The sequence below is a fragment of the Ovis aries genome, chromosome X, assembly GCF_016772045.2.
Source record: "Ovis aries strain OAR_USU_Benz2616 breed Rambouillet chromosome X, ARS-UI_Ramb_v3.0, whole genome shotgun sequence".
In the NCBI taxonomy this organism is placed as follows: Eukaryota; Metazoa; Chordata; class Mammalia; order Artiodactyla; family Bovidae; genus Ovis; species Ovis aries.
This window is the reverse complement of record NC_056080.1, coordinates 13,945,043-13,959,165: the sequence shown is the minus strand read 5'-3', so window position 1 is coordinate 13,959,165 and position 14,123 is coordinate 13,945,043. Positions and strand designations below refer to the sequence as shown.

General features: G+C 36.7%; 1 protein-coding gene and 1 long non-coding RNA gene across 3 annotated transcripts in view; one reads left to right on the top strand and one right to left on the bottom strand.

Annotated features, from left to right (window-relative positions):
- The first annotated feature begins 1,714 nt into the window (after positions 1–1,714).
- The window catches only part of LOC114111343 (uncharacterized), an 82,087-nt gene continuing 69,678 nt past the window's right edge, over positions 1,715–14,123 (top strand). The window contains exon 1 of the long non-coding RNA XR_009598911.1: positions 1,715–1,754. This is a non-coding gene — a long non-coding RNA (uncharacterized LOC114111343). The remainder of the gene's footprint in view (positions 1,755–14,123) is intronic.
- LOC101104372 (carbonic anhydrase 5B, mitochondrial) overlaps positions 2,608–14,123 on the bottom strand; it is a 31,056-nt gene continuing 19,540 nt past the window's right edge. For both annotated transcript variants that reach the window (XM_004021933.5, XM_060408291.1), the window contains exons 3-8: positions 13,418–13,615; positions 10,651–10,769; positions 9,509–9,604; positions 8,907–8,969; positions 7,710–7,865; positions 2,608–4,922 (exon numbers count right to left, since the gene is read on the bottom strand). In XM_004021933.5, coding sequence (XP_004021982.2) covers positions 4,743–4,922; positions 7,710–7,865; positions 8,907–8,969; positions 9,509–9,604; positions 10,651–10,769; positions 13,418–13,615 — 812 coding nt within the window. In that variant the 3' untranslated portion in view covers positions 2,608–4,742. The remainder of the gene's footprint in view (positions 4,923–7,709; positions 7,866–8,906; positions 8,970–9,508; positions 9,605–10,650; positions 10,770–13,417; positions 13,616–14,123) is intronic.

Sequence of the window (14,123 nt, the reverse complement as noted above, 5' to 3'; positions counted from 1 at the left end):
GCAGTAGCTTGAAAACTTCCCAACGCCCTCAAGAGTAGATTAAATACTTGTCCTATGGGTGCTCCTTGCACAAGTATTTCACCTTTTATAACACCTATCACACTATATTGTACTTTGTTGCCTCCATAAGACTTCATCTTGCACTGTATCTTAAACTTCTTGAAGGTGGAGATTTGGCAGTTATAGCCTCTAACTAGAGAATTCCTTGGCTGGCACAAAATATAACTGTGCAGATCTCCAATTTTGCTGGTTTCTGTGACCAGGAATTATGCTGAGAATTGTTGCCATTCTGAAAGCATTAGTGTTTGGGTTGCTGTAACATTTCTTATGAATCAGACCAGACTCTCATATCAGAATAATTAAAGATGTCTTCTAGGAAGATACGCCTAATTTAAAAGGATACAGATTTAGATTTTATTCTATTATGATTTAGAAGTGAATTTAAATCTTCATTTATAGGAGTTAGATATTTATCTTCAGCAATTAACTGCTGAATTCATTTTCATGAATAAGTTTAAATTAATTTCATTACAGAAGTTACTCTACAAGCCAGTTTCATTTCCAAACTATAGTTCCCATCATTTGATAAATCATAAGATAAAAATAAGATATGTAAAAATGTAATACAAAGATATAGTCTACTATGATATTCTGATAAATAGAACAAATTTATATTTATTCTGCAATGTAACATGTATTTTCTATTTTTCTTGGTGCCTGAAATACAACTTCTACTTATTCTCAAGTATACATGTTTATCCCTTTTTTATGGGAAAAAGCCTAAGTTTTTGTCTTAAATTGTCAATAGGAAATAACTGATTATTCTTAAAAAGTTAAAGAAAATACTTTTCCTTTATATTTAAAATATTTCACATTTATAAATATATAAATGATGTAATAGATAATGGTATTACAAATATGCTATTATTAAATGAGTCTTAATTACTATAAAATGACAAAAGAATGATCCATAATTGTATTTTTTTTTCATTTATAGCAAGCATAAAGGGAGAGCAAGAAAAAAATATTTACTCTTTACCAGGTTGGGAGTCTTTCAATTAATTTGGCTTTTTTATTGCTCTCATAGGACAGTAATACTGGGACTCACTGAATGGTCAATGCAGGAATTCTCATGAAAGAATATTTCTTGCCTACCATTAATTTCATTATTAAATCACCAGATTTACTCAAGGAGATACAGTGGAGTCTCAAGTCCTCTTCAACACTCATTGCTATGCCAAAGGCTTTATATATTTTCCAGATTACAGTTATCCCTAAAAGTAACAAGATAAGATACTTATAAATGCATATTAATATGAAAATACTTAGAAATCTATATATGTACAACTGATTAAAAGTTTTCTTTGGAGGAAGGAGCTATCCAGTGGTAGTTATTCTTTATTCAGTTCTTTATTCAATCAGTTCTTATTCATTTATTAATGAATAAAGTTATTCTTTATTCATTCTTACTGATTCTTTTGTCTAGTGATAAGCTCAGAGCAACACAACTGTTAGAATGGTGACAGATGGTATCCCCACCTAGAACCCAAACCAAAGTACCACTTTTGAAGAGTAGGTTGAATTTGAAAAGCAGGAATCCAAATGTATATAGGGACAAGTGTCTTAGTCTGTTCAGGCTGCCATAATAATATACCAGACTGGATGGCTTATAAATAACAAGATTTATTTCTTACAGTTCTAGAGGCTGGGAAGTCCAAAATCAAGGTGGTGGCAGATGGCATATTTAGTGTCTGGTGAGTACTTTCTTACTAATTCATAGATGGCCGTCTTCTTTCTATGTCCTCACATGGTGGAAGGGCTGAGAGAGCTCTGTGGGTCTCTTTTATAAGATCACTAACTCCATCATGAGGGCCCCAACCTCATGACCTAGTCATTTCTCAAAGGCTCCACCTTCTAATGGCATCACATTGGGAGTTAGGTTTCCAACATATGAATTTTGAGGGGACACATTCAGTTCCCAACAATAAGAAAGCAGTACTATTTATAGGTGAAGTAGCCAGTATTGTTAATATGTACTAATTAGATTGCAAAATTGAGCTTATTCACTTAATTGAATTGTATCCATTTTGATCAGTAAAATTTGATATGAAAGAACTTAAAGTTGAATTGAAAAGACAATACAACATTAAGTAGAACAGTTATCAAAATTTGAGTCTTCAAGTGAATGGAAAAACACCTAAAGTGATTACAGTACTGTTTTTGCTAATATTGTGCCAAAAGAATGTGTTCCCCCCGCCCCATCCCCCTACCCTGCCACCCTCCACTCCCCTGTAATCAAGAGAAGGGCATCTTCCTAAACTTTTTTGAGGTGGAAGCCTGGTTTTAGAATAACCAACCTTACCGTAACCCATGTAGCCCTGGGAAAGGAGAATGGGGCTGGCAGCTTGCCCTACTGGTGATGTCAGCAGATTGTGCACTGGTTCCATAGAAATTGGAGCACTGGATGGATCTTTCCATTCCTGCTTCTCTGGTAAATCCCTCATGAGTTTTCCAGTCATTTTTTGATCTGCATGTTGTCTCACTAATTTTACAAACATCTTACATACTCAAAGAAACTAATAGGAACAAAAAGTCATTTAACAAATATTAACATTTTAAAGAAAAGGTTTTATTATATTATGTAATGAAAATGAGCAGCAATTGTAATACAAAGAAGGACATGGTTGAGAGTGAAAGAGGGTACTGTTAAAAACTACACCAGAACACTAGATGTATGTTAATCAGGGGTGGCCAACCTGGACACACCCTATGAATATCTTCTATATCTCTAAGATGGAAGGGCAGGTGAGGAATTCTGTGCATTGGTTCTCCCTCCAATTTAGAAGACTCACTGCAATAGAATTTTACACCAAGAATTTGCAAGAAAGCTAGGAGGGAAGCCTGTACATATCTCATGTGTGTACCTGTTAAAGATAACTATGGTTTGCAATGGCTTCCCAGGGGATTCAGTGGGTAAAGAATCCACCTGCAATGCAGGAGATACAGGAGACGTGGGTTCGATCCCTGCGTCGGGAAGATCCCCTGGAGGAGGGCATAGCAACCCACTCCAGTATTCTTACCTGGAGAATTCCATGGACAGAGGAGCCTGGCGGGCTACAGTCCATAGAGTCGCAAAGAGTTGGACACAACTGAAGTGACTGAGTATGCACGCAGGCATGGTTTAAAACAGATAAGAATAAAGTTAACATAGCTTTTTCCCCATATTAATCTTGTAAAGAATTTTATTCATTTCCTAGAGCATGTATGCTTCCATTTTCCAGAGAAAGCATGCACTGTAGAAGCAATGCCTTCACCCTCTTCCTTTTTTAAGAGCAGAGATATGCCCCTAAACTTAAACATACAACTCCAACCCTATTTTTTTTCCCTACTGAATGTATTAGTTACTTTTACCTGTGGTAAAATACACATTAAAATGAAATTTACCATCTTAACCTTTTTCATTGTATAGTTCAGTAATGTTAAGTATATTCATCCAACCTTATCTTACAGATCAGATGACTAGCATACTAATGAAACAAATATACTAGTAAATGCAGTATTGAGTTTGAATACAGGCTTATAGGCAATTAGAAACATTCCACATATTTACAAGCAAGGGTGACTCTGGATTGGATTCCTCACAGTATGTAGAATTATCTAGGTTTTACCTATCTGATGAGTTTCTTTCCTTCTTATTATAGCAAAAATCTTCTAAACCACTGTATAAATTAGGATATTTATATTATCTCCTACCTTGCACAGAACCTCAACTAATGAAATAAAATACAGTTCAGATAGTTTTAAAGGGAAGTCAAGATAGTTTTTTCAGTGTGGAAAATATGATTGTATTCTATGAATCAGTGTACATACAATGCAAAATAATATTGTAAACCATAGACTATTGTATTACTAGTCTTTTGAAAAATATTTCTGTAAAATAGATCATGAAAGCATTTCTAGGCACTCAAAGCATTTTCTTTAAAATGTTCTGCATATGCTTTTCTTTTTTCTTTTTGAGATGAACATATTTGTGGTTATATTTTCCTCAGAATGCATATGCTTTCTATATGATCAAGCCTTTAAGTAGAACATCTGGCTTTCAGAAATACAAAAGAATTTCCAGATATAAGTATACACTTGTGTTTTTAGGATTACAAAATATTTTTTCTATATCATTAATTGATAGTAAGTAATCATATCATGTGTTAGTGATGACAGCTAAAAGTTGAGGCACATATACCCACTGAGAAGGCCTTATAAAAGAATACACAGTTATGTTTTAAAATCAAATATACCTAAAACATAGCCAGTGTTCAACCAAGAAGTGCCAATCTGGGTCCTGTGGCTGTTTCTGAAAACCCTGCATTCCGGATGGTCAGTGTCTGTGTCTTACCAGTTGTTAAATCTTTTGATTCTCATCCCTACTTATAACTCTAGAATCACCAATTGATAAACATAAAAAAACAGCTCAAAAATGTTGCGTGTAAAAAGATATTACAGTTACCAACAGGTTGCTATAAGAGAAACTTGTATCTCTTACTGGTACTTCAGTGATAAACATCAGCAGCAATAAAAGTAAAAATTTGTTTACTAAAGAGCTTCCCTCAAAGACTAAGGAACACTGCCATACGAAGAAAGGCTCGTTTATAATTGTTAAATGCAGGCATTTAGAAGAGTCTAGTTAACAATATTTAAAGAAGTAGTATATATTTAAGCAAGATAACTACCTAGATAATGGCATCTTAGGGGGTCACTTGGCTGGTGGAAGGCTTGGGTTTTGCCTGTATGTTTAGCACATAGTCATGACGGAAGGATGAGCGGACAGTGCGGTTCATTAGGGGCTGAAGGGGGCGGAAGTTGTCCACCATTCTTTTCTCTTTCTCCCCCTCAGAAGTGAAGAGCAGGGTTCGAAATTGCTCAAGCTAGAAACGGAAACAGGAAGCATAAATATTTTCAATAGAAAGATAGCTTTACTTCATGAATAAATTACTTTCATTTTTACTGCTTTCATTTTAAACTTGTATATATTCATATAGCTAAAAGAACAGAAGGAATTATGTGCATCTGTATAAATAAAAGACCAGAAGGATTTATCCAAACAATGATTAACACGTAGTGGTAAGATTATAGGCAACTAGGATTACTGATGACAGCTAACATTTTTTCTTACTGAATTTTCTGTGTTGAAATTTCATTTGAAAAGTTCTCACATGGGCCACTGACCCTCTGATTTATTTTATTTATTTTTCAATGTTATATCAATTTTTAAATATGAAGGATAGTAATAGACTAAATGCATAGGTCCCCAAGACCAGTCTTATGAGCAAACTCTGTATTGTCATTTATTTGTAGTGGTTTTCACTACACAAATTTTTTTTCTTTAAATTATGTTGTCTACTAGTTGCTATCTCTGTGACTTCTGGTTTCGATACATGGTTAGAAAAGCTTCCTCCATTTGGACGTATGAAGAGATTTTCCTGGGCTTATCCTAGTACTTTTGTGACAGTATTTTTAATACTTAATATGTCTGGAATATATTCTTGTCTAAGGTTTGAATGGTTGATCCAGCTTTTTGTCCCCAAGTGTCTGCTCAATTGTCCCCATTGATCTTACTGAATAATCTCATCTTTTCCCCCTAATGAGCTGAGATGCAACTTTTATCATAAACTAAATTCCCATATCTACATATGAGACATATTTCTGACATATTTCTGAATCTACATTTTTCATCCTATGATTGATCTCTTTATTTGTGTACCAGCACAACACTATTTGGGCTTCCTCAGTGGTAAAGAATCTGCCTGCTGATGCAGGAGATGCCGATTCAATCCCTGGGTTGGGAAGATCCCCTGGAGGAGGAAATGGCAACCCACTCCAGTATTCTTGCCTGGGAAATTCCATGGACAGAGCTGGGCTATAGTCCATGGAGTCACAAAGAATCAGACAGGACTGAGTGACTGAGCACACAACACTATTTAACTATTGAGGCTTTGTAACTTGGTTGATTTAATCATCTTTCATTTTCTCTTTCACAATTTCCCTGGCTATTTGTTTATACTTTTTTTTCCACATGAGGCCAGAAGTAGCCTATTTTTAAAATCCTATTGGTATATTTATTGGGATTACATCAAATTTATGTAATTCATGGACAATAACAACTTAAGGAGACTTGACATTACAGGTATCTTTATGATATCTTCCTATTCAATCACATGGAAGTAATTTTTTATCAGTTCAAGTCTATTACGTCTTTCAGGAGTATTTTAAGTTTTCTTGTTAAGCTGGTTCCAAGATATTTTGTATTTTTTCTTTCCATTATAAATAGCATTCTTTCTTCCATTATATCTTTTAACTGACTGTGATTCCTCCATGTCAAAGGTACTGATTTCTAGAAATTAATATTTTGTACTCCACTAATTACTGAATTATCATATTTTTGTAGTAGTTCCTTTTATTGTTTCTCTAATTTATTTTTTCTTTTCTTGTCTAATTATACTACTTCCAGAATAAAACTTAATTTAAAATTTAATATAGTAATATTCTTTTCCATATTAAGCATCCTACTTACTTTAGAACTGAGATCAATCTATTTTATCAAATTAGAGAAGTCTCTATACATTCCTATTTTATTGAAAATTAAAAAGAAAAACATGAATGTTGAATTTTGCTAGTGCATTTTAAGAATCTATGGAAATAATAATAATTTTTATATTTAGATTCATTGATATGATAAATAATATTCCTAGTATTGAACCATCCTTGCATTACTAGAATAAATACTACTTGAACAGAGTATAATATATATTTCTTTTAGCACACTGCTGGATTCTGTTTCTGAAATACTATTTTAGTTTTTGTGTGTGTGTGTTTTTTTTTTAACCACAACCTCTATGTGATGTGCAGGATCCTAGTTCCCTGACCAGGGATCAGACCTGAGTCCCTTGCATTGAGGGTGTGGAGTCTTAACCACTGAACCACCAAGGAAGTCCCTATTTTAGCTTTTTAAAAAATATATTCTTCAGAGATATCAGTCTGTAAAATTTTTTTTTTTTTGGTCGTATCTTTGGTGGATGTTGGTGTCAGTTATCCTGGCTTCATAAAAAAGATTTTGGAACTTTTGTTCTTGTGAAAATGCTTTGTGATGAATTAAAATCCCATAAAGCAAGCATAAGCAAATACTACTGCAGTTCACTTATATTATGAATTAAATAGGATTTGTGTGTTAACATAGTAATTAACACCTATTTAGTTTCTAGGGAAAAATAAACTCCAGGGTCAAAACAACTGACTTAAAATTTCTGGACACATGCTGTTGGCTTCTGTTTTTATCCTGAGGTTCCATAGCAAAATTCCCTTAAAGCTTTTGAAGAGTTTTGAGCACATCTACTTTCAGCCTTCCTTATTCCCTTTAAAAGGGTCTTGTTTACATAAAGATTCATATTTACATATAAAATATATAATACATAAAACACATGTAATTGTCAAATATGGAAGTAAAAAGCTTATGTTTCCTAAGTTTTAACTCTTCTCTCTAGCCAATTTGAAGCATTCCCTAATTTATATCCAAAATAACACAAGATGTTAGCACATTTTAATAAAAATATATAAGTATTACAAGATAGTAAAAGCTGATGCCAATGTTTGAGCTCAGCCTTGTTTTAAAGGCACAGACTAGAATTTCTTTATATAGAAATGTGGAAAGAACATACCTGATCATGATCAACCTCTACAGGCTGCTTCTTAATGATCCAAGTGACAGACTCAGAGAGTGGCGGTGTAGTCAGGGACCCCGAGTAGGTCCAATAATCTGGGCAAGTAGGCATCAGACAGGAAGGGTCGAATGACCCAAATTCTGCAAGTGTGTCCTAGCCAAGAGAAGGAGTCATTGAGTCATCATTTCATGGTGAAAACAACTCGGGAATCATATGATGTGGTGATGATTCTAGGGGAGTCTGAGGACCTGCAGTGGTCCAGATGGGCTCCAGGTACCTCTGGTCACCTTAGGACGAAATCACACTCTCGCTTTGTTCTTACAATTAACCATGTATTTCTGATAGTCCTCAGTGGGAACAGAGCAAAAGCCATTTTCTCCCTCAGTTCTAGTGAGGTTAGCATAGGCTGGCTTCCCTGAACTCTTTGAGAGGCATTAGGTAGTAGCTGGTGCATAAACATGGAGGCTTTTCATTTTCGAGAGACTAAAAGAATTCACCTTTCTAAAATGAAGTGCATTAGGAGGAGACAGGATCCTGGATTGGGAACGGGAGAGGGAGGGATAGGGACATGGGAAGGGGGGCAGAAGAGTGAGAGAGAGAAAGGAAGAGGAAAAAGAGGGAGATAGAGAAGGAAGGAATGGGAAGGAGGTGGGGGAGAGAGACAGAGGCAGAGAGGGGGAGGGAACAGAAAGAGAATAGACTTTCAGGGAGTAGCCCCATCTGGGATTCTGAATATTGAACAATTAATCTTTGGGGCACACAGAAATATCCACCCTGAAGGATGTGGTAATTGTTCTGTAAGACTGGACAAACCAAGTTTCTATCAAACTTTGTTCCCTGCCTGTGGGAGGGTAGCTAGACTCCAGAAGGCTGCCCTGAGGGTTTGCACAAGGATTGAGAAGGAGCAGGGGTTGGGGCTGAGAAGGGGACTCCTTCGGTTCCTGAGTCCCTGAGTGTTCAATGGCATGGCAGCCAAAGCAGAGCCCTTCTGTCCCCTGCAGAGTGTCCCAGGGCCAGGGGCTCTCTCAACAGAAGCGTCATAAATGGCAAGTTGTCTGAAGGGGAGACTTTCAAAGAGAACCTCAGTTGCACTGAGGTGAGTTACATTTCCCAACTCAAAGTGCCCTATTATTGTCTCCACTCAGAGATTGAAACATAAAGCATATCTCAAGTGATTTAGAGGGGAAAAATTACCTTGTGCTTAATTGATGGCAAAATATTCACCAGTTTCTGTAGCTCTTTGTGATGCTTGCCTAGCTAAAGAAACAATGAGAAAATACTAAAAAAAAAAAAAAAAACCAATAGAAATCTCACTTTTGAAACTGCAACAAAATGTAAATTAAAATTAACCACCTGGTGATTATATAAAAACAAACCAACCATACTACTTAAGCTACATTTAAACTGGTAATTTAGAATGTTTTAAACATCACTGAATTCAATTAGACACAGAAAACTGAGTAGGCTGTTTGCTGACAGGGTCAACGTGCCTATAGGCGAAGGTGCCCTGCTCCATTTAAGCATCATTTCTTTAATTAAAATTAAAAATTGTTCCACAAATTAGCCACATTTCTTTTTTTTTTAAGTGGTCACATTTCCAGTGCTCAGTTGCCACAGGTGGCTTGTGACTACCGTACTGGACTGTGCATTGCTATACCATTTGAAATATATTCATAACAACCTTGTCTTTTAAACATTTTTATCTCAATATTTTTAGAACTTAAAATTGCAATGTTGTATCTTTTCATCCTAGGATACACTATATCATTTAAAGCTAGTAGGATTTTTTTTTTTACCTTTAAAAATACTCCTATCACAGCCAAACCATTTTCTTCCAGTGCTGCATCCTCAAAGTGTTCAAACTTGACTGCATTCCAATGTACCAAGTGCAGCTGAAACACCATTAAAAAATGGTTTCACATATGATTGTGTAGGATTGCTCAAAAACAGCCTTATTCACATATGATATTTACTGTGCTTCCTCACCCAAAATAAAGCCACTGAGAAAAGCATATGACAATCTGGTGCAAAATAAGACAATTAAAGAACAGGAAGAAATATATACAGGGGCAGTAATTAATACTACTTTGGAATAGGCTTTATTTGGGGTGAAAATTTTGTATACACATATGTGTATATATCTATCTCCAAGTGAATAACATTTCAGTGAGGGAGCAACATTTGTCTATTCCCATCCTGATTTGCATGAAACACTCATATACAAAATCCATTTGCATCTAAAGGAGAGATGTTTATGTTGAGAGAAATAGATTCTCCCTATGTGGACTAGGAGTTTAGGACAAATTTGTTCGAGGCATAACCACTTAAAATGTGTTTCTTTTTAAGGTACCATTTAAAACTAAATTAGGTGGAAAGTTGTTAGGAAGAAATTCTATGTATTTTGGCCCCTTTTATTTCCCTACAAATCATTCCTTGTCCATCATTCATGAATCCTCACCCTGCCTCCCAAGTGACACTCTCAAGGTCATGTTTAACTTTTTCCTCTCCTTTCCTGAAGAGGACTCTGCCTCCAAGTCATTTTGCTTTAATTTCAAAAGTGCTTGTTAAGTCGTCCTCTTTTTCTCTGTTTCTATTGCCACCACTTTCATTTAGGCTCCCAGCATCTCTCACTTGGGTTAACTTGACCTGGTGACCCTGCACTGTGCCTGCGTTATTAATTTAGGCTATCGTGTGAGCCTAGCTTAGAATTCTAGAAGAATTCTGTTTCAGGACCTTAAGGTTGATTTCTGTCATATTATTTGAAATGAGGGCAGTTATTATTTTTACATGTTTGAACTGGGAATCATCAAATATGCCCTTGAGAGAGTTAGCATTTGTAGGAATTACCTGATTCTTCTTGATAATTTCTTAGAACTGGAAACTCAGAACTATTCCTTCTTCTCCACTGTTGTCACTGTTCCCAAACTTCTCAACTTACCTCTGCCGGGTAACATTTGCTGTCCACGGTATGCTCAGAGCCCCAGGCATCAATGGCCCCCCAGTGAAAATGGAACTGCTTTAGTCGGTAGTTGTGTTCCAGGGGTCCTCCCTCGATCACTGAAATGGCACATCCAACAATTCAGGGGATTTGATGTTTTTGATGTTGTGGAGGAATGCAGGGGAAAAGTAGACTCTGTGGGTGGACCTTCTCATGAACTGTCTTAAGTGGAGCACACTGTATTATATACCAGTGTTTACAAACTTGATTTCCATGCAGTTAATATATGCATAAGGGCAAGACCTGCACCCAGAATGACACCAGGATTTAACTATACTTCAAGCCGCACACAATTATTAAAAGCTAATTCTTGCCTTAGTTTTATGGTCTATATTTACTATGGCCAGTGTTTTTTATGCACAATAAAATGCAGATTTCTCTCAGCATATTTATCTAACATCGTCTTATAAAACTGAAATATGGGTACAAAAGATACTTTCTTTTTTATGCGCCAGCACTCTGCTTTTCAATATTTGAAGATAACAGTGGTTCTTTTCCTTACATTGAAATGGAAAAGGAAATTTGCAAATCAAAAACTATCACCTATCTCCCTTTGGACAGAGTGAACAATGTGAGTCATCCACATACTTTACTTTCTGGAACTACTGAAATCAGTACATTATAGGGGAAATGTTCAGATATGAGTTTTAAAAGTCATCCTTCCTCAGGCTTTGGGTTGTGCAGTTTTTTGTTTTTTTGTTTTTTGCTTGAATCTGCTGAAGCTGTTAGTTCCTCATTTCTGGCATCTGAGCAGACCCTGGCGATGTCTGTTCATGGTTAAACCATACAACAACAGGAAAACCAAACCTTCCATCTCATCCATATTAACTATTTTAGAGTTTATTGCCTCATTAGTTGAATTTTATGTATGCAAATGACTGAGTACAGTCATCCAGAGGTCCAAATACACTGGCTATGTCATGTAATGGTCTACTGTTAATCTTACTGGCTTTCATAAATGTTTTACATAATTTCCTTTTTTGAAAAAAGAAAGAGTTTTAAAAAAAGGAGTTTTGTAAGGGTGAGCAAAGACACTAATGACTACTTTTCTTTGAGGGCTAGGGGAAGTGCAGAGAATAATACCACATGATTCACTAAATTAGTAAGAGTATGATACTAAAGTGTAGTGAAATAGACATAAAATTGTCTTCTAAAAAATTCTGATTTTTCTATGCCAGCTCCATATTGTGAGCATGAATTTGGCAAATGTTCAGTCTAATCTGTTGGGTGAAATTGAAATCCTGCCCGGCCACATGTGGAATCTTCTCGGACCAAGGATTAAACCCATGTACCCTGCACTAGCAGGCAGATTCTTAATGACTGGACCACCAGGGAAGTTCTGAGATATACTTTTAACTTTATTCATTAACACTTTCATGGATGTATTTCACCTTCATGAGAGAAAATCAAAGCTTCTCAATCTTAGCTCTATTGATTTTCTTTTGCAGTAAAGAATGATTTAGGCCTAATAAAAATCAAATTTAATTACTGTATCAGTATTGGTAATAGAAAGAAACAAATGCACTCTAGTGAGTGCATCTATTGATATTTGAAGCTGGATAACTCTTCATAAATGCTGGTGATTGTGGCCTCGACCCACGAGATGCCGACAGTACACTCCTCCCAATGTGACAACCAAAATGCCTATAGCTGTTGCCACGTCCCTAGTCCCTGGGGAGGGATGGGCAGCAAAATTGCCAGTGGCTGAGAACCATTCCTTAAGATGGATCATGTGCTTAGTTGCTCAGTCATGTCTGACTCTTTGCGACCCCACAGACTGTAGCATGGCAGGGTCCTCTCTCCATGGGATCCTCCAGCCAGGAAGACTGGAGTGGGTTGCCATTTCCTCCTCAAGGGTATCTTCCTGACCCAGGGATCAAGCCTGTGTCTCCTGCATTGCAGGCAGATTCTTTACCTGCTGAGCCATGGGTCAATCATTGCTTAAGATACATTATTTCAAGTAACAATTATTTCAGACAAATTAAGATTATTAGATACTATCAAATTCAGTTTGAAAAAAGAATCCTGCATAGAATTAATCACATGGTTTTCAATAGACACTAAAAGTTTCAGGTAAACTTTGAAGTCATTAGATTAGTTTATATCTGGGTAGGCTGAAAAAAAGTAGATTTAAAAGCAATATAATATTTGAATTTTAAAATCTCTTTTAAATTGTGCTTCATTTACACTAGGTAATATTGTTTAACAAAATTAACAGAACATGAGTTTCCATTTTTCTTACATACCATTGGTCTCTTAACTAGTTTAGACTGTAACCTCATGCACACATGAATATGCTTTATGCCCCATTTCAGTGGTATTGTAGTCTCATCAGTTAGATCTATTTAAATAATATTACAATCTAAATAAAAATGTCTTATAAAGTCAGCAAGCAGAGAAAATTTGTACATATGCAATACACATATGCAAAAGAAATTTCTAGCAAGGGTTTAATTTCAAAGCCTATCTTTTTATCACTTACAAATTCTCTCTATAGAGATATTTGTTCACTAATGAAAAACACTACCGATACTAGAGGAAAACGTTCATAAAAAAGAGAAGGGGCTTCTTCCATACATTATGAAAGTAAGTCCAATGAGTCCCATACCACTGCTACCAAGAGACTTCCCGGGGCTGTGTGATGTGGCCTATGCTGACATGAAGTTGTCCCTTTAACTCCAGATGAGACCACGGGTCTGGCTCTCACCTGATTTATCTGCAGAGTCTTCAAATTCCACGAGGAAAGAGTACCCGTTATTCCAGACGTGGAGGCAGGTGGTCGGGTCATAAGAGATGGTGAGCGGCTGTAAGCCAGGATCGTAGACACTGTCCCTCCACCGGATGTTGATGGGCGACTGGCGCTCACCCGCCGGGGCCAGGTCCACTTTCTCCCAGAGGGGGTGCACTAGGAGAAAGCACATCGGGGCTGTCATCGAGAGGCCCACTAGCTGGGATCCTCACTGTGGGGATCATATGGGCCCACGTAGGCGTGTCCTCTGAGTTCACCTCTCATAGGAGCCAGCTGTGAGGATTAGGCAGACATCCTGCAAAGCCTGGCCAGACGTTACCATTGCTAAGGTCCCTGGAGTTCTGTCTGTCACATGCATAGCTATGACACTGTAAGTTCAGGGGTACACGCACACTCTGTCTCACATGGCATCACCGGTGCTGATTTTTCTACCAGACTCAAGCGCCAGGTCTTTGTGGCAAGTCTCTGATAAATCTCAACAAATTTCTTATAATAAAGAGAGCTATGCACATGTGATAGACAGACTCCATGTGTATAATTCAGGTTGTCCAGGTCTCTGCCCTTTAGAAGCTGCATGGATGGGCAGAACCAAGACCAACAGGAAAACCAGACAAAATATGAATTGAGATAAATCATGACCAATGCCCCTCTGTACCTCATCCGA